The sequence below is a fragment of the Panicum virgatum genome, chromosome 7K (genome assembly GCF_016808335.1).
Source record: "Panicum virgatum strain AP13 chromosome 7K, P.virgatum_v5, whole genome shotgun sequence".
Lineage (NCBI taxonomy): Eukaryota > Viridiplantae > Streptophyta > Magnoliopsida > Poales > Poaceae > Panicum > Panicum virgatum.
Window position 1 is genome coordinate 32801649 of NC_053142.1, and position 19747 is coordinate 32821395.

Sequence of the window (19747 nt, forward strand, 5' to 3'; positions counted from 1 at the left end):
AAGTCCCTATCACATCAAAAAGAATCTTACTATTTTATAGTATTAAATAAAATCTGTTTATAAATATTTTTTGACAGCTGAGTGCTTTTTCGCGAGACGAATCTAATGAGCCTAATTAATTCATAATTTGTTATACTGATGCTACAGTAGCCATTTGCTAATCATAGATTAAGATACATCATTAGATTCGTCTCGCAGTTTAGCTCCAGGGTTTTGAAGTTAATTTTATAATTAACATTTATTTAATACTTCTAAATACTAAAAAGTCTCAAGGACTTAAAAAAATTCCTTGGAACCAAACAACCCCTTAGTTCAAATACATAGAGTTACGTGGCCGAGGCCTCTGACGTAGTATACACGACAAGCATGGGCACACACACAGCTTCCGTCGCTGTCGCGCGTCGTACGCCGCGAAGCTAGCTGTGAGATTGTGTAGTCAGATTAACGTGCAAGGATGGAACTGGATAAAAAATAAAAATCGTTGGAGGGCCACCCACGTGAAGCCGAGCTGGGTCGGGAATCGAGCGCCAGCACGCTCGGGACGCTCGCTGACGCTCGCCCGTGGAATTGGATTCGCGCGAACGGGGCCCGCACGGTTCGAATCCGATTAGTCGATGGCCCCACCGAGTCAGAGTCGGAGTCGGAGTTGGAGACGAAAGCTGGCAAAAGCCTGGGACGATGGAGCCGGAATCGGGGACGACGATGCTTGCTTCCCTCGCGACCCGCAGAGGCTATATTGCCGCGGACCCATCACGATTCACGATCACATCTGCATCCTCCGATTCCTCCCCTGCTGCACCATCGATCGCCGCCGCCGCCACGAACAAACCGCTCTCCTCGTCTTCCGAGTTCCCCGGCTCTCCCAGATCGCCGCGCGCGATCGATGGCCTCTTGCCGCCTCTCGGCGTCGTCCGGGGGCCCGTTTGTGGTGACGCGCCGGGGGCGCTCCTTCCCGGCGGGCCTCGGCGGCGGGAGGTTCTGCTACCAGTCGTCCCCGTCTTCGTCGTCGTCTCTCCGCTGCTCGCCGCGCGCCAGGTCGACGGCGGAGTACACGCCGATGAGCTATGCCGGCGGAGCGGGGTCGCCGGACCCGGAGTCACGCCTGCCAAACCGGAGTACACGCCTGGCACCCCGGAGTACACGCCTTCCACTCCGGAGTACACGCCTGGCACGCCGGAGTACACACCTTCCACTCCGGAGTACACGCCTGAGAGTCCTCTCCGGCGCGCCGGCGCGCCGGAGTACACCACCAGCACGCCGCCTCCGGCTCCGCTGGTGTCCGACGCCGAGTTGCGCGCGCCTCCAGCGCGCCGCCGCCACCACCCGTACCAGAGGAGCCAGACCAGCTGCGGCCGGCCCGCCGCCACACCGGAATACACCCCAAGCACGCCGCCTCCGTCTCCGCCGGTGTCCAACGCCGAGTCTCGCACGTCTCCGGCGCGCCGCCGCCATCATCCGTACCAGAGGTGCCACACAAGCTGCGGCCGTCGTCACCGTGCCTTCTTCTCGCTGCATGGATACTAGATAGATCTGTAGACTGTAACAGTGAGCGTCTTGCCTGGGGCAGATCAAACTGCTTCCACAATTAAACGAATGATTTTGCCTTTGGTAAACGTTGTATTACGCTGCCTGAAACGAAGAACACTGTAGTACGAGAATCATCAATAATTTTGCTGGAAATTTCATATGATCTTTTTTCCCTGTCAATTGCGTCACCTCTGAATTGCGATCGTAACATTCTTTATCGAATCTATTATATATATATTTGAGTGTTAGAAAAAGCCACCACATTTGCCAAGAGCGTCTAGAAATTCCCACATTAATCTAAAAAAGAGAAAAACTTGCACCATCGGATTTTATGAAGATCTAACGGTCTAAACTAACCAGAAGAGTCTAACTATCCAAAAGAGTCTGTATCCAATTAAAGCTAAAGCTATAAACAGAATATACAGTAAATATAGAGTCCGCATGATACAAGAAACCAACGTTTCCATTTGTGTCGTGATTTATGTATATACCATCGTATGTTAAGTTACGGTCCACTAGCACTTATATGATATGTTATTTTATTGTCGCCTCCGTCCGTTGAATGTGCAGCATGAGCTTGGCAGTTTTGACATGTTAACGCAATGATTGCGGCTACTTGACAAGAGCAGTAGTTGGTTGGGCCCTTGGAGCTAGGGAGTCGATAAGACACGTAGGTAAATGCGGTGACTCGATGTGCATACGAGTGGATAGGATGAGATTGTTGTAGGTTTTTCTATTATTTTAGCTATAGAGTTTTCAATCAATTTGTTTTGCCGACTCTTGCTCTAAAAATCGAGTGAATAGCTTCACTCAATATTCATATTCCATCGCCAAACTCTGTTACATGCAAGAAATTCGATCGAGGGAAAAAAACACTCAATATATTTGAGTGTTAGAAAAAGCCACCACATTTGCCAAGAGCGTCTAGAAATTCCCACATTAATCTAAAAAGGAGAAAAACTTGCACCATCGGATTTTATGAAGATCTAACGGTCTAAACTAACTAGAAGAGTCTAACTATACAAAAGAGTCTGTATCCAATTAAAGCTAAAGCTATAAACAGAATATGCAGTAAATATAGAGTCCGCATGATACAAGAAACCAACGTTTCCATTTGTGTCTTGATTTATGTATATACCATCGTATGTTAAGTTACGGTCCACTAGCACTTATATGATATGTTATTTTATTGTCGCCTCCGTCCGTTGGATGTGCAGCATGAGCTTGGCAGTTTTGGCATGTTAACGCAATGATTGCGGCTACTTGACAAGAGCAGTAGTTGGTTGGGCCCTTGGAGCTAGGGAGTCGATAAGACACGTAGGTAAATGCGGTGACTCGATGTGCATACGAGTGGATAGGATGAGATTGTTGTAGGTTTTTCTATTATTTTAGCTATAGAGTTTTCAATCAATTTGTTTTGCCGACTCTTGCTCTAAAAATCGAGTGAATAGCTTCACTCAATATTCATATTCCATCGCCAAACTCTGTTACATGCAAGAAATTCGATCGAGGGAAAAAAACACTCAATATATTTGAGTGTTAGAAAAAGCCACCACATTTGCCAAGAGCGTCTAGAAATTCCCACATTAATCTAAAAAGGAGAAAAACTTGCACCATCGGATTTTATGAAGATCTAACGGTCTAAACTAACCAGAAGAGTCTAACTATCCAAAAGAGTCTGTATCCAATTAAAGCTAAAGCTATAAACAGAATATGCAGTAAATATAGAGTCCGCATGATACAAGAAACCAACATTTCCATTTGTGTCTTGATTTATGTATATACCATCGTATGTTAAGTTACGGTCCACTAGCACTTATATGATATGTTATTTTATTGTCGCCTCCGTCCGTTGGATGTGCAGCATGAGCTTGGCAGTTTTGGCATGTTAACGCAATGATTGCGGCTACTTGACAAGAGCAGTAGTTGGTTGGGCCCTTGGAGCTAGGGAGTCGATAAGACACGTAGGTAAATGCGGTGACTCGATGTGCATACGAGTGGATAGGATGAGATTGCTGTAGGTTTTTCTATTATTTTAGCTATAGAGTTTTCACTCAATTTGTTTTGCCGACTCTTGCTCTAAAAATCGAGTGAATACCTTCACTCAATATTCATATTCCATCGCCAAACTCTGTTACATGCAAGAAATTTGATTGAGGGAAAAAAACACTCGATTGTTGTATAGTCAGTCCTTTGAAAGGACCATTAATAAGAGCCAGAGTCAGTCTCTTAACAGGATGAGGATATATTTGTCTAAACAGATGTTCACCCATGTCCATTTATATGTGAGATTTTTAAGGGTGACAAAAAGAACTGAAGGTGCTAATCGATGACCAAAATATATAGGAGAAAATAAGGCCAAAAACATTATCTACAAAAAGATCTTCTTATCAGTAATATAAACATGCTCTGCAAGTATTTAGATAAGTACACAGCATAGTCCTGTGAAATGTGATCTCAAAATAATCATCTTCGTAATAAGAATATATAATAATCAGGAATTTCTAAAAAAAAAATCAGCAAGTATCAAAATAGTGGATATATGCTATGCAACAGTTAAAGCTTACGTATCAGATTTAACATAGTAGTATGTTAACATACAGAAACTTGAAACATATGGCTCACGCTAAACAATCATTTAAGAAAAAAGCTCTACGGTAAACCAACATATACCTTTCCTGCAATCAGAATAAATATCCTGCTTCCCACTAAGATGTTTTACAAATAACATTAGCCCTTCTGAAAGGTGCCAAAAAAAGACAGAACCACCGTGCCAACTCAGGATGGCAACCGCGCAGCGGCACGGCCCGACTTGGGCACAAGCTTGGGCAGCGGCGGAGGGAGAGTAGCAGAAGCACCTCGTCTGGGATCACCAGATCTTGGTGCAGCTGGGGAGGGGGGAGGGAGGGAGCAACAATGAAACACCAGCAACGTACGAGCAAACGACCGGCAGCGGCGGAGGCAGCCCAACAGCTCCTAAGGGATGGGCAAAGCAGAGCATATGGTCAGCGTGGGAAAAGATAAAGAAGGAGGTTGAACCGACAAGGAAGGTACAAAAAGTGAGAAGAAAAAAGGAAGTACGAAAAATGAGAAAAAAAAGATAAAACAAAAATTATTTTATTATGTATTTTCATATAAAATTATATTATTGTAAAATCACATTATAGGTCCATTACAACATATCATATTTTGCAAGGTGGCCCGCGCTAATAGCGCGGGTAGCTAGTTATTTATTTATTTTTTAGATTTTTTATCTTAACAGAATAGAAATATATACGATGCTATTACAAGATTCGAACAATTCCTTTTTCTGAAATTGTGATGTCTTTTATATATCCATCTCAAATGGAACAAAAGCCTGAAGCTGTCAGTCCGACAGATCAGGCTGAAACTGCAGCTTGTTCGAGCTTCAGACCACCCAGAAGCCAAGCCACACTCTTTTGACAACAATGATAGCATCACCAAAGGCATGTCTCCTCCTTATCTCTATCTATGTATAGTATCTCTGGGAGAAACCGGTCAACAAAACTCAGCAGCAGAAAGCGATGTTTCGTCAGAAAGAGCTGTTGGATCAAGAGGGATATGTCGTCGTTGGGTCGATGATCAAAAGCCAGCACCGAAAGAAACTGTTCAACTCTGCACGTGCGACGCCTGAATCTCTTCCTCTTGCTTCATATGGCCTAACCTTATGGATGAGTCCCCGCTGACTCGGGCCACTGACGTGTGGGCTCCACGTGAGCGTGGCCCACACATCAGCCACAGTGTCTCCCGCTGACTTAAAGTCAGCGGATCCGGTTCCTAACCTTATCGTTAAAAACCCAAGCTGGCCTCACGGCAGCGGATCCCGCACGTGTCGATGAGTACTGTTCAGATAACACTCCAGGATTCCTCGTAGAAATTCTTCTTCAGAATGTTATGATGATGATGATGATCTGCGTGCTCTGAACCAAATACGCCTCCGATCGACAAAAAGAGAAACTACTAGTACCATTCAGTTCATCCACAACTTTTGCCAGAGCATCCGTTTCTGGTCCAAAGTTGCAGCTTGCAAGCAGCCACAGACTTTGAACTCACGGCCCCGTGCCTGGGTTCATGTGATGGTATGCTACTATGCTCCTCCTGTCATCCATGGAATCTGACTTGGAACGGCGCCGGGAGAGCAACCCTAATTCAAAGCTGTTGCTTTGAACTACCACCTTGCTGGCACTTCATTCGTCTTTATTTCCTTTATCTTTTTTTGGTGTACTCCCAGTCCCAGTAAAATGACAGCGATAGCACTCGCTAGCTTGATAATTGGGTTTTACCTCACTAAGGTCTCTATCATAGATGTCCTTCTCATTTGTGCATATTGCCCGATTCTTTCACGCGGTCGCAGACTAAACCAGTAAAATGGACTCATGGAAAACCTACAAAATGGGGTTTGAAATGGAACAGAGTTTTACCAGTGTACTGGCATTAGGTTGAATAACACTTGCGCAAGTCAGCCATGCAAACTCATACCAAAAAAAAGGGTAAACACAAGTTCATTGAAGTGAGCTAGAAATTTGGTGTAACAAGTTCAAACACGGACCCTTCAGTTGCATTCGAATAACTCAAGCCACAAGTTATTTCGACTAGAACCACCATAAGAAAAGCACGTTCTCTAGAAGAAAAAAAAAGTATTGTTCAGCAGATGGAACCACATAATAGACAACATCTTTAGCTTCCAGAGGGAGACAATAGGACATAGTATCAGGTCACAGCCTTTTGTTTTTTGAGGGAAAGGTCTAGACCGCAATTTATTACTTATGGTTTTCCAGCCTGGACATTGAACCACAAAACAATATATCTGGAGTCAAATCGTTTGGCGTGCAATTCTCTACGCTTGGAGTGGATCTGGGCAATGTCCTTTTAACTGCACACGCAGGGTCCAATCTTTGAACAGATACGCATGCATGCGAGCAAAGTTACAGACAAGTCTAAAAGTCTTCTCCTTTTTAAAATTATGTTACTATTCTATTTCTATTCGCCATTTCGCCTAATATTCAAGCTGTTTTTTTTTCAGGGAAAACCTGACCGGATCGGAATGTAACTTCTCCATCTGAAGTTCTGAACCCTGCACAGCTCCTTTGATTTGATAAATTATTTATTTACATATGTATACCACTACAAGACAGACCGGCAGTCCTCTGCCGGCGCTGGCATGCCTAATTTTTCAATACATGAAAAAAAACAAAGATTTGTGTGGTAAGAGATTGCGGTGGAGAAAAGAGAAAGTAATGGTCTTTCGTGTACCGGTCGAAAATTACACGCAGTTAACTCTTGCTGTTCAAACCGAACTACCTGAAGTCAACTGTGCTCGATGACCTGAACAAACGGGTAACCGTCACTGAGGAGAAAGAGTTCCTGTACACGAAAACAATATTGTTGCACGCCAATAATACACCTTCTCTACTGAAAAAAAGGTAGCAACAACTAACGATAACGCACGTCCTTGTAATACCTCGAGAGCGCTATTTTGACCGTGGAAGATTCAGGACAATCTCGAATGAATTTTACATGGAACAGAACCACTTAATCCTCCTGTTCTTCTCTGACTTTCCTCAGACTACTCCATCAACGCAATAAGCTCAAAGTTTCTTTCGCAGAAAAAAAAAGGCACTCAATTTTTCGTGTTGTCACTACATGTCGTCTACGTGGCATGTGGGGTCCAACTGTCGGTTGGTTAACATTATGGAACTACGATCGTGCAAACTTTCCACAAAATTTTCCCAAAGTTTAATCTAAACCTTTGGTCATCATCTCCCTGAGTATGATCATATATGATTAATGCCTGATGAAGCCTAGAGTAGCCCCTGCAAGTGGATCTAGCCGAGTCCCTTGATTTGGGTAATGCTGCTGCCTCCGCCGGCTACAGCGCCACAAAAGTGCAGTGCAGACCAAAGACTTTGGCGCTGCTCTAAGCCTAGCCGCGCGTTAACCCTGCCATTAGCGCCTAGCACAGTCTACAGAACCGCATTGTTTATCCTCGGTGAGCTGCTCGAGACGACGGCGATTAACCGGCGCGGCTCCTGGGTTTTCAACTGTACAGATCATACTGTTTTGTAGCCTAGCGGTGTCGGTCCGGTAACAAAGATTCGTCCCGGGCCTCGTTCTGTCGTGGAGCTCTGCATCGGAGCTGCTGCTGTTACTGCATGCCACGCTGGTGGCTGACAAGTGGGCCCGGTAGATGTCACACGTGGCAGATGAATCTCATGAGAAATTTTTTATCTACTTTTTTTTTCATTGAGAAAGGTAAAAGGGAGATGAGAGATGGAGATGGGGAAAGTACTCAAAGAATTGCTCGCGTTCATCATAATGCTTCCGACGCACTCAAATTTTTTTCAGGTGATGGCTTTTCTCCTCACGCCGCATGTTAACGCCACCCACGTTGTCCGCTGCAAATGGAATAATCATGACACATGGAGTGCAGACCGGTCCACGATCGGCTACAGTACTGGCGCCAGTGTGCTACACACTAGTCGACATCGTCGTAACATGAGGGGCAAATTTAACTCTTGCAGAAGAAACTTTTGCCAAATTCTACCGAGAGAAATCGACAAACTCATAACAAAGCTTTTGGCTTTGCAATGCTAAATTTCACCTCCTGGCTTGCAGAGGCAGTTGGGTTTTGTCAAACGAAATTTCCGATTCCGACCAAATTCATCCGAGGCTTGGCAAGTTTCCAAGTGTAGCTGCTGATACAGTTCTAGTCCTGATAAGCCTGCTCTGAAGAAAAGGGGAAGAAGCCCTGATGAACATTGCAGATTGCAGTTTCTCTGTCCATCCGGCCGTTTCCAATCTGTGAAATTGCGCTCCAACCGGTCCCCAACTCTGACTGTCCCCACGTTTTCAGGCTGCAAACTTTTCCCCCGTCTCCTCTCGCCACTCTCCATCATCCCCTGTTCCGGTCCAATCCCTAGACCTTTCCCTTTCGACGACCACCCGCCCGCAAAAGAAAGTTCGTCACCCTTTGCCTTTATCTTCTTCCTCCTTGCAAGCGCCCCTCCGGCCTCTCGCTTGCATTGCATTGCTCCTCCCGTCTCGTTCTCTCTCTCCTCTTCGATTGGGAGCCCGTACCCGGCGCTGTAGCCTGCTGCAGCAGCAGCAGCAGCTCCTGTTGTCTGGCCGGCCGGCTTTATGGCCATCATCTCATCTGCAGCGAGTTCAAGTACAACCACATCAGAGGCTGCCCACAGTGCAGTAACTCCGCTGCGGTCACTCGAGCGGCCTCGTCATCTGTCGCGTCGCGTCGCCATGGATTCTTGATGGGGGCGTGCGTGGGAGTGAGTGCTCGATAAAAGATCAAGGGCTTTATTGGTGCTGCGGTGCTTCACGCTGCATTGTTCTTCGGGAGCTGGAGCTCTTGAGTCTTGATCTCACCACCCTGCTTGTGAGTTCTTGGCGTTTTGAGAGTAATTAGCTTTGCGTTGGTTCTTGATCTGCTCTTGCCGTCTTGGGGTGTGGGCCTTGAGTTGGGAATAAGTTCCTGGCGTTTCTTATTGATCGCTTCCTGCTGATCCGGTCCGATCCATCCGATCCCTAAGTGCTCGCGCGCAAGATGAGCATCCCGCACCTGTTCAGGTGCCCGATCAGCCTGGACATCTTCACGGACCCCGTCACGCTGTGTACGGGGCAGACGTACGACCGCCCCTGCATCGAGCGGTGGCTCGCCGCCGGCCACCGCACGTGCCCGGTCACAATGCAGCCGCTCGGCGACGCCGTGCTCGTGCCGAACAGCACCCTGCGCCACCTCATCGAGCGCTGGCTCTCCGCCGACCAGCAACAGATCCCCGAGCCCACGGCCGCCGGCGCCGATGACGACCACGCGGAGGAGCCATCGCTCGCGGCGCTCAAGCGCTGCCTCCAGTCCGGCGCCGGCGCCGGCGCCAATGCCAAAGTGGCCGCGCTCAAGAAGGTGGCGACGCTGGCGGCCGAGTCGGACGTCGGCCGCGCGTGCATGCTCCAGCTGGGGTTCCTGCCCGTGCTGCTGCAGCTCGTCTTCCACGCGCCGGCGCAGTGGGACCTGTCCGAGAAGGAGGAGCTGGCGCTCCGGTGCGCACTGAGCCTGCTGCCGGCGAGTCCGACCTCGCCGCAGCACGGCTGCCTCAACATGCTCAAGACGGAGGCCAGCCTGACGGCCCTGGTGCGCCTCCTGGAGCGCGGCCGCGCCCGGGTCCGGGCGGGCCTGTGCCGGCTCCTGGAGACGATCGCCGCAGCCGCGGCGACGCGGGAGCTGGCGCTCGCCGCCGCCGCGTCGCCGCGCGTCTGGCAGGCGCTTCTGCCGCTCCTGCAGCACGGCGACGAGCGCGTCTCGGGCGCCGCGGTGCGCGCGGTCGCGGCAGTCTGCTGCGCGGCCGAGCCCGCGCGCGGCAGCGCCGTCCACCACGGCGCCGTGCCGGAGCTCCTCAGGTGCCTGTCGTGGGCAGCGGCGGGCAAGGGAGGAGGCGGCGGCGCGGCCGCGTCGAGCGCGCTCGAGGCGCTGGCGGCGCTGGCCGCGTCGGAGGCCGGGCGCAGGGCGGTGGCGCGCGAGCCCGGCTCGGTGCGGGCGCTGGTGAGGCACGTGTTCATGATGTCGTCGAGCAACGAGGGCAGCGAGCACGCGGTGGCGGCGCTGCTGGCCGTGTGCCGGGAGTCGAGGGCGGCGCGGAGCGAGGCCGCCGGCGCCGGGGTGGTGACGCAGGTGCTGCTGCTGCTGCAGAGCCAGTGCAACACCAGGGCCAAGACCAAGGCGAGGTCGCTGCTGAAGCTGTTCAGGTCCATGTGAAGCAATCAAACAAGCGGTTAGGTTAGGTGTTGATGCCGCCATGCCGGTGTGTAAGGTGCTAGACGTTCTTGGCTTTCAAGCTGTAAGTCCTGCATCAAGAACGTCTGCTAATTTATTTCATGGATACATCTTGTAAGCTGTGTCAAGAATTACTGCTAATTTCAAGCCAGGTTATTTTGCAATGCTGGAGCCTGGAGAAGATAGCTTGGGAGGATTAGCTCCGGTTATTTCATGGTCGGAAACTAACGCAAATGATTCTACTCGGAACTCCTAGTTTATCAACTTATAATTTATATTCCAGTTAACAAGAGGCAGCGGGGATAGCTCAGTTGGGAGAGCGTCAGACTGAAGATCTGAAGGTCGCGTGTTCGATCCACGCTCACCGCAAGGTTTTGTTTTTTTCCCTGTTTTTAAGATTACCAAACAGGTAAAGTCACAAGCATTTTTTTAATCAGATTATCAAACATGTAAAGTCACAAGCATTTTTCCCCTGTTTTTAAGATTACTAAACAGGTAGGTTTTGTTTTTTCCCCTGTTTTTAAGATTACCAAACAGGTAAAGTCACAAGCATTTTTTTAATCAGATTATCAAACATGTAAAGTCACAAGCATTTTTTTAAAAATCAGACAAAGTCGCAAAGAACTGCAAGCGCTCAAGGCTTTGCTTTTTAAAATTATCAAACAGGTAAAGTCACAAGCATTTTTATTTCAATCAGGCAAAGTCGCAAAGAACTGCGAGTGTTTAAGGCTTTGGGCCTGTTTGGCAGGGCTCCGGCTCCTCCAAAAACGGCTCCGGCTCTGGGGTTTTTTGGTGGAGCGGCTTCTCTGGTGGAGTTGGAGCCGTTTTGCAAAACGTTTGGCAAAACAACTCCATTTTGTTTTTTATGAATGGATTGGCATGGTCAAATGTCCAATATGCCCTTAGATATTTGAGCTGCTTAAACTGATGAGTTGTGGTGTAATACATACAAGAAAACATGACGGATTTAATTGAATTCATGTGGAAATAAAATAGATAAATAAATAAGTAATATTGGTTAGGTAATATTGGATGGGTACGCACGGCGGTGAAGTTGCGGACGGAGTATGCACGCCTCCGACAACAGCACGAATCACTCGTTGCTGTGGTCCAGGAGCGCGCTCGCCAGCAGCCACCTCTCCGCCTCCACCAGCGTCCAGGCCCCTCCCCCTTGGAGGATGCTCAGCGGGCGCCGCGCCTTGGCCTCCCGTCGCAGCTCCGCCTGGATCCGCCCCGCCCTGTACAGGGACCCTGCGCCTCCGCCGTCACCTGGATCCACCTCCACCGGAGTGGATCCGTCGATTCCGGTGGCCGGGGCCCTCCCTGCGCGCCGGCGGCGGCTGCCGGAGAGGATTCATGGCCTCTCTGTATCGCTGGGAGCATGGGAACAGGAGGATGGTGAGCGCTCTTTTTTTTTTCTCCCGTCGGGGCTTGGAGGGTTGGGGGAGTGGCAAAATTGTGGTTATTCCGGCAAAGTTTAGAGGAAATCGTGGAAGGAAGGGCAATGGTCCGCTGCCGGAGCCGCGCGGAGCCTCATTTTGCCAGCTTCACGTCGCCTGTGGAAGCCACCGGTGGCTCCAGCTGGTTCCCAAACCATCGTTTGGCAGGGCTTCGACTGGAGCAGCTCGTGGAGCCGCTCATGGAGCCCTGCCAAACAGGGCCGCCGTGCACACGACACGACTGGGTGATTGGCTTTCTTGACACCAGTCCATGTTATACAGCTTTCGATGCCAAAATATAAGCTGTCCCTGTCACTTAATCTTTTTATCAATTAACCTGCTAGGATCTCCGAGTTCAAAAAAAAAACTGCTCGGATCTGGAGATGAATATAAAATGGAACATAAACTCTAATCTGTATCTTTCAGAGATTCATTCGTAAAGACATGGTTACATCTGCAAAAGTGGGAGTGGCTCTACTTGCAGAGAGATATCAGCTAGTGCAAACTTGCGAATTTGCATCCCGAAGTCAACTGTAAGATTTTGTGAGGATTTACATCAGGACTCATGTATGTAACTATATAGTGGAACCGACAGGCGACAACAGACCCTATGAATATACAGAAGTTCCTGTTACAACTTCCTCATGAGCCCGATTTTTGCTGTACAGAACATCCGGTAAGTCTCGTATCGTTGTAACTATACACAAGTCACCTCTGAATAAGTGAATAACTAACTTGTCATGGAGATATTGCATTCTTCATTTTCTTTCTCATAACTCGCCCTCAGAACCTTTTCGGGGAACCATAGGGGCTTTGGAGTTTCAACCGGCCAACATCCAGCCAAGGATCAGAAATCGCAGGAGTGGGACTTCGCCTGGCCTGATTTTGGGCGTAACTTAATGTGTTGTAGCCAGGGGAAAGCATTGGATGAGGTGGAGAGGGCATGCAGCTCCTGTTAGATTGCTTAAACTGCCGTAGTGGGCTTGAGCATGGTGAAACTGGCATAGACATGTTTGTTCTCCCAGGAATAGGGCTGTTGTATGATAAACGTTGCCTGTCAAAATTGCATGAAACAGTACAAGTCAAGGATGGAAGTGGAGCGTCATGGTACCTGTGTGGTGAAGGAACAGCAGTGGAAAATCCGGTAAAATTTCTCGCACTCAGTCCTATATCCCTCAGAGGAGTAATGATCTTCCGTGATGGCAACTCCCTGTTGGACTGCAACAAAATTGAGGACAAGGAAGGGTGAGATTTTAGGTGAACTCAGCTAATAGCATGATGATTGCATTTTTGTCCCTTTGTGAATAAGAAATCCTACACTGAACTTTATTGAAATAAATTAGCAAAAGGAGCATTTCTTGTCAGCTAAGCTACCATGAAGAGCTTTTTTGATGAAACAGAACCGAAATCACAAGCAATTGAGGTAGCATGCCTATCATTAATACAACTATAAAACACCAAGGGTGACTGGGTCCAAACAAGACAGATAGTTCGCACAAATGTAAAGTAATCAAACTACCAATCCACTATAAGATGTTCTAGTTTTTCTTATTGGTGCTTGGAAAGTAGCAAAGAAAATAAAAGAATCAGAAAAAACTGAGTCTGCATAAGTAAAAACAATTACCATTGCGAGCCTGCCATCAGCTGGAGAAGACAAGGCATTTCTCAATGCACTGGATTTTGCAGCTTTGACTGCAGGATGATCCAGAACAAAAGGGTGATCCATCAACTGGGATGCAGAGGCACGAGATGCTGGGTTCCGTTGTAAGCAAAGCTGCAAGAAATTTTTCCCTTCCTCTGAAAAACTGTCTGGTATTTCAGGTATATCTTTACTGTTCGCAATCTTAAATATTGCTGCTACCTGCAACGTCATTAGAAAATATTGGCTCAGTATCATTCATCATGGTTACATAAAAAAAACACAATTGCTAAGTGAAAGCCTACCCCCTCATATTGATGCCAAGGAGGTCTTGCCGTTGCCATTTCAATAATGGTACATCCCAAACTCCAAATGTCCACTGCTAAACTGTAGCCTTTACTGTTCATTATAACCTAATAAAGGTCTCCCAATGATGGGAGAGTTTCATTCAGAGACATAATGGATTACAATAAAGAGTCAATAAAATTTAGTATTAAAAAGCTCACCTCAGGCGCCATCCAGTAAGGACTTCCTTTGAAAGAGCGTATTTCAGCAAAAGATGATATCTGCTTCAATAAAGTAACAAAAAATAAAGGGTTTGCAGAGGAAAACAAAAGCAAGCCAGAATCTGTGTTGATCCTTGTTTTGACGGCCATCAAAGAGTTCGAACTTGTGTGTGCACTGCACATTCATGAAAACACATCACATAGATTTAGGCGTCGCCTAGGCATCCAGGCATGCCCCCAACAACACAGTATGCCACAAGGTCCTAGTTATGCCCTGTCACCTACTCCCCCCTCCAGGCCTCCATTACAAATTATAGGTTGTTTTGGCTTTTCTAAATACATAGTTTTTGCTACGTATCTAGAAATAGGGTATATCTAGGTGCATAGCAAAAACGATATATCTAGATAAGCCAAAAACGACCTATAATTCGGGATGGAGGGAGTAGGTGACTAGGCATGCCCCCAACACCACAGGATGCCACCGTGCCTCGAAAACCATGGCTGGCCATGCACAGAAGGGCAGAGAGGCTATTGGCACGCCTCCATAAATTTCCTTTTCCACAAATATGTGATGAGTGGGTAGAGAACTGGATACTTGGCTTTATAAGAAAATGGAATTTGCACCTACTTTAATTCCTTCTGCATTATATACAAAACATGGGTTCTGATGCATTTGAGCAACCTTTACTTCAACACAATTTGGAATGGTATAGTACTCTTTTAGGACGCATATAATATAAGAAATTAAATATTCCTCGGCATAATTTCTAGGATGCACAGGCAAAAAGATTAACATGGGTAGTACAAAATTTACAGCACTCAGAGACAAAATCAATAGTGACTTTATAAGTCCAGAAAAGACTAAATCTTATGATAATTGAAAGTGTAAATACATGGAAGGGAGAGGGATGATCAGAAAGTAAACGCTGCATACATGCTTAGCCATGCCAAAGTCAGCAAGTTTGACTTCACCATTAGGGCCCACAAGTATGTTCGCTCCTTTGATATCTCTGCCAAGAAAAGAAGCACAACTTGGTTATTGCATTTTGTGTTATATCCATGGAATGAGAATTTTAGACAACCAGTACTACCTGTGGACAGTGTTCCTCCCATGTAAGTAGGCAAGACCAGCAAGAATTTGACCAGTGTAATTACGAATCACAGGTTCCTTAAAAGGGCCATACTCTCTTAGTAATTTGTGGATTGAACCCCCCGAAACATACTCCAGATAAATGGAAAGTGCATCATCAGTCTGCGTACAGAAATAGATACAATCATTAGAAAGTGTAAGCATGGCCAACTATTTTGTAATGCAACTCCAATAAAAGCTGATAAACACTGAACTCTATAATAGTGTATGTAGTAACCAGAAAATTAACTTTTGAGGTGGGCAAACACTAGAACACAAAAGGAAATGCAAATAAGTCAAAACATAAGGGAAATAAGGGGAACAACAACAAAAAAAAATAAGAAAAAGGTTGGACCGAAGTACCGAACAAGGCACCACATTAGCATATACTCGATTCCCCTACCTTCCCCCTCCCTCACCATCCTTCTATGCATGCACTTCACGTGAACATGTAATGACTTGCACGAAGAGTAACTTTTTACCAATTTCTGTAACTCCTAATACTAATACCAACCAAACTGTTGAACAGATTCCACATGAGTTGGGTCACTAGATACATTTACGTGCTTTGGAGTACATGATGTTGCCATTGCATATGATACAATACTAACTCTTTCTTTGACATGTTAAGTTCCAAATAGTGGCGAAGACCTTGTAAACAAGTAACCTTTTTGTGCATGATTGCACCATGCCCTTTTCAGAACAGTCCATAAGCAGTCATTTATGGATTCTTACTAGATTCTATGCAACTTTCTACCAGCTCATAAAAATGGATCACATGGATCACAACAGAGAATATGCATTTGGAATAAAAAAAAATGATAGTACATACAAGCATTGGAACTAAACAGCTACAGAGATAATCAGATAACTGCAATGGATTATCGAATAGAACTTACCAGATCACTTCCATGATACTGCACAATATTCGGGTGCGAGAGTTGCCTAAGCATATCTATTTCCTGTCAAAAACCAAAATTAATCATGTTGGTGTGTCAATAAAAACAAGAGATGCAAATATCATATCATTCATGAGACGGCAACCAAGACAATTAAATAAGACAGCAAATACCTGATTTAATTGTTTGAGTCGTTCCTTTGAATGTGGATCATCCATAATAACTTGAACCTCCTTAATTGCACAAAACTGACCATTTTCACTGCATGTTAAGCATCATAAACTTAGGAATTTCTCTTAACGCAGCTGAATATGTTAATGTATGTGCGCCGCCATATCTCTACTGTATAATTGTATCTTGCAGTGCAATTCTAATGCGTCAACTTTCACACGCTAGCACAAGTTACCATGACGTAAAACAGGGCAAAAATATAATACCTGTTAAATCCAAGGTAAACCTGGCCAAATGTACCACTCCCTAGCAATTTCCCTTTTTTCCATTGTGATTGGGACTGTGAGTAAGTAGTGGGAGATGAAGGAAGAGGCGGGCAGGAACTGGGAGATGAAGGAAGAGGCGAGCACGAACTGTGGGTTGGAGGAAGAGGTGAGCAAGCAGCAGCAGCAGCTGCTGGGTGAAGAGGTGAGCAAGCGGCAGAAGCTGGATGGAGAGGTGAACAACCAGCAGAAGCTTGAGGAAGAGGCGAGCAAGCAGCAGAACCTGGAGGAAGAGGTAACGGATGAGGTGGGCTCCTCAAACCATCCATCATTCTCACTGGTGACCTCGGGCTAAACCCAAATTCTCTAGAATTTCCATTGCTCATGGCGAATGTATGGCCTTTTGGGACAGGGGAGAGGCTTCTCGTTCTTGGAGCAAAAAGATCTTCAGATGTCGTTCTTCCACGTGAACAACTGGTTTCACTTGTTGAAGGTTCGTCATTGTGCAAATGATGTTCTCTGACAATAGACACAGGAACATCAAAGAACTTCTGATGCTCCCGAGGCATGCTACAAGACATGACATGCTTGTCTTCATTTAAGATTCTATCTGAATCAGATGGCATAGTTCTTCCCCTCGCAAAAGCAACAGGATCCATTGACCTAGAGATCATACCAAGCAACCAATAAACATCAGAGAACATATCACCGTTTACGACAAAATGCTACTGAATAATGTACTTATTTAAATACCACAGTGGAACGATTCCCAAGATGCCATATAATTGTGTGCAAAACAAAAAGGATAAGCTAACCCATGTGCACCATATCTCGCAAAGATAAACAAAGAATCAGCAAAACAGCTTCATCTGCACCAAAGGATGATAGCTCCAATTTCGAATTGATGGAACATCAAAGTCGCGGCAGTTTACTCATTATTCCGAATTGTCGAACTGGATCATCCAGTCCAGTCCTCAATCTGTATTTACCAGACTGTTGAAGTGGGAAGACCTTAGAAATGGTCAACTGGTGCAGTCGGTGTGAATCCTCACAGCTCGCTCTAACTCTGCAGGTGATTCAAAAGCCCCTCGAATCCGTCGCACGCCAAATTGGAGTGAAAGACCATACACTAAGCGTGCGTATCGACCTATCTAATCACGCAATTCCCCCCAATTTGATCAGAGTGCCAGGTATTGCAGCCCAAATGGGGAAAGGAAATTTCAGTGAGACAGAGAACCAGGCTGCAGCGAATTCGGAATCGAGCCAGCGATAAGCAGGCCGCAAACCATTCCCACGATGACCCGCTCACGGCTCACCTAAACCCATGCTGGTCGTGCGCCTCGTCCAACGACCCGACGGAGCACGCGCTGGACTCCCCCGCGGACGAGGCCACCTCCTCCTCGAAGAGGGCCCCGACGGGCTCCGGCGGCTCCGGGTCCGGCGCGGGCACCGGGAGCTTGTACCCCACCAGCCCGGGGCACCGGGCGCGCGCCGCCGCGGAGCCGGGCGAGTCGAGGCTCCGCGCCTTCTCCCGGGCCCGCGGCGTCGGGGAGGGGGACTCGAGGTCCGCCGACTTGCGCGGGGAGGAGGCCGCGGAGACGGCCCCCGACCCGGGCTTCGACTTCGACTTGGACCTCGACTTGCCGGGCCACCACGCGGGCATCGCGCCGCCGCCGCCCCACCCGGGGGCCAACAAACGGCTCCCGCGGCGCCGGCGCTCGCCGGCTAGGGTCTCTCCGCCGCCACCGGGCACGAACGGCCGCGGCGCGCGTGCTCGAGGGAGGGAGGGAGGTGGGGAGAGGCGAGAGAGTGGAGAAGGGAGGGGGGGAGGCGCGCCGCGCGAGGAAGGCGCGAGGTAGGAGCCGAAGCCGACGGAGCTTCGCTTTAGGTGAAGGAGACGAATGCTCGCTCGCCGTCTTCCCCTCTACTACTAGAGATATTTTCGGATTTCTTTTCCTTTCACCCTCTCGAAGAAAAAATTGGCGCGCGGCGGGTGGTGGTGGTGGTGGGGAGCGTCGCGTCAGGTCAGGCCAGGTACGCGTGTGCCCGCGCGAGTTACTGCGCGCGGGTGGGTGGCAGCTACGGCGACGGTGACCCGCCGCCGCGCGGGCCCCGGCGGGCGGGCCCCCGCGTCAGCGTGCCGTCCTGGGCGGGTCCGCGGGTGCCGGGTGGAGAGCTTCTGCCAGCCTTGCCTGCTTGCGCGCGGCGGCTTCGCTCGGCTCGGGCGGCTGCATGTGGGGACCGCGGGTCCGCGCGTGCGGGCGATTGGCTTTTGTTTTTTTTTTTTTTTTGCTCGCGTGCGGGAAGGGGAAGGCGAGGGGAACTGGGGAAGGGAATCTTCGCGGATGGTGTGTCGAGCCCGGGTTTGGCGCGCGCGGGAAGAAGCTTGGTGGCGTACGCCACGGCGGTGGGCCGGCCCGGGCGGCGGTCGGCCGGGGAAGGACCCCGCTGACGTGGCCGGCGAGCAGTTAGGAGAATTTTTAATTGTTGTCATTGTTTCTCTTTTCTTTTCTTAAAGAAAAAAAAACAAAAGAGGAACATTAGGACAAAAGGATCTCGATGCCAAATGCCATGGCAATGGAACATAAAACAGCTATTCGTCGCTTATCGTGTCTCTTAAACTATGCCGGCCACGTTTTTTTTTTTTTTGTGAAACGGAAGCCGGGCAGGGAATGATGCGATGCTTGTAGTATATTGACAGACACTTGTGCAGCCGACGGGTAGCACAGCTCATCGAGAGCACCCTGGAGAGATGCGAGAGGCTGTGCTCACACAGATGCTGCTTGATGATGACTATAATTGTATCTTTACTTCTTTAAGCAGATATATGAAAGACCATCCGCATCATTTGAGAGATGCCATTAGCTAGCCACTGATGTGGCTTTAGTAGTTTAGTTTAGAGCACAAGAAGTTTAATTAGCTGATGCGACTAGTATGGCGGCAAATAATGTTGGTAAGCATTGGCTAATAGCGAGCCACGGATATATAATTAGAAGTAGGTGTAGTATGGTGATTTTCCTGGGTTAGGAAAAGTTAATTGACCAGGGAGATGAAGGCAGCCGGCAGCTAAAATAACGTACTTTGGAATATATTGGCCGCCATAGAGTATTGCGCTTGCCATGCCGCCAGGTATATATGTATTGCTTGTCAGCTCAGCACTATATATTTGATCAAACTTGACTGATTGATTGGCCATTAAGTCCGTAGAGCCTGCTCTGATATGGTTTGAATTATTTTTCTTGCGCACATTGCTCACATACTAAATCTAAGTGGCTTCATGTGGACACCAAGGCAACTCGATCACATTGAGTACAATTAGGCAAAAGTGCATACGAGGTGGTCTCCTTGTTAATATAGTCCAGTATGAGGAG

The 19747-nt window shown here is 47.8% G+C and overlaps 2 protein-coding genes and 1 non-coding gene across 4 annotated transcripts; 2 read left to right on the plus strand and 1 right to left on the minus strand.

Annotated features, from left to right (window-relative positions):
• The first annotated feature begins 8482 nt into the window (after positions 1-8482).
• On the plus strand, positions 8483-10494 carry LOC120641042 (U-box domain-containing protein 25-like). The gene has a single exon (XM_039917000.1). It carries the CDS (start codon positions 9107-9109, stop codon positions 10310-10312), a length of 1206 nt encoding a protein of 401 aa, XP_039772934.1. The 5' UTR covers positions 8483-9106; the 3' UTR covers positions 10313-10494.
• A 132-nt stretch (positions 10495-10626) lies between these two features.
• Positions 10627-10699, plus strand: TRNAF-GAA. Its single transcript has one exon. It is a non-coding gene; the product is annotated as a tRNA-Phe (tRNA).
• A 1460-nt stretch (positions 10700-12159) lies between these two features.
• Positions 12160-18284, minus strand: LOC120641043 (mitogen-activated protein kinase kinase kinase 3-like). Of its 2 annotated transcripts, none has more exons than XM_039917001.1 (11): positions 17693-18284; positions 16380-17039; positions 16116-16203; positions 15943-16005; positions 15006-15166; positions 14849-14924; positions 13915-13974; positions 13714-13821; positions 13394-13630; positions 12881-12990; positions 12160-12802 (listed from the first exon to the last, which is right to left on the minus strand). In XM_039917001.1, the coding sequence occupies exons 1-11, from the start codon at positions 18037-18039 to the stop codon at positions 12553-12555; spliced, it is 2160 nt and encodes a 719-aa protein (XP_039772935.1). In that variant the 5' UTR covers positions 18040-18284; the 3' UTR covers positions 12160-12552. The 2 variants fall into 2 exon arrangements, with proteins under 2 accessions (XP_039772935.1, XP_039772936.1); XM_039917002.1 differs by having other exon boundaries at positions 12881-12987; positions 17693-18283.
• Between the last annotated feature and the right edge of the window lie 1463 nt (positions 18285-19747).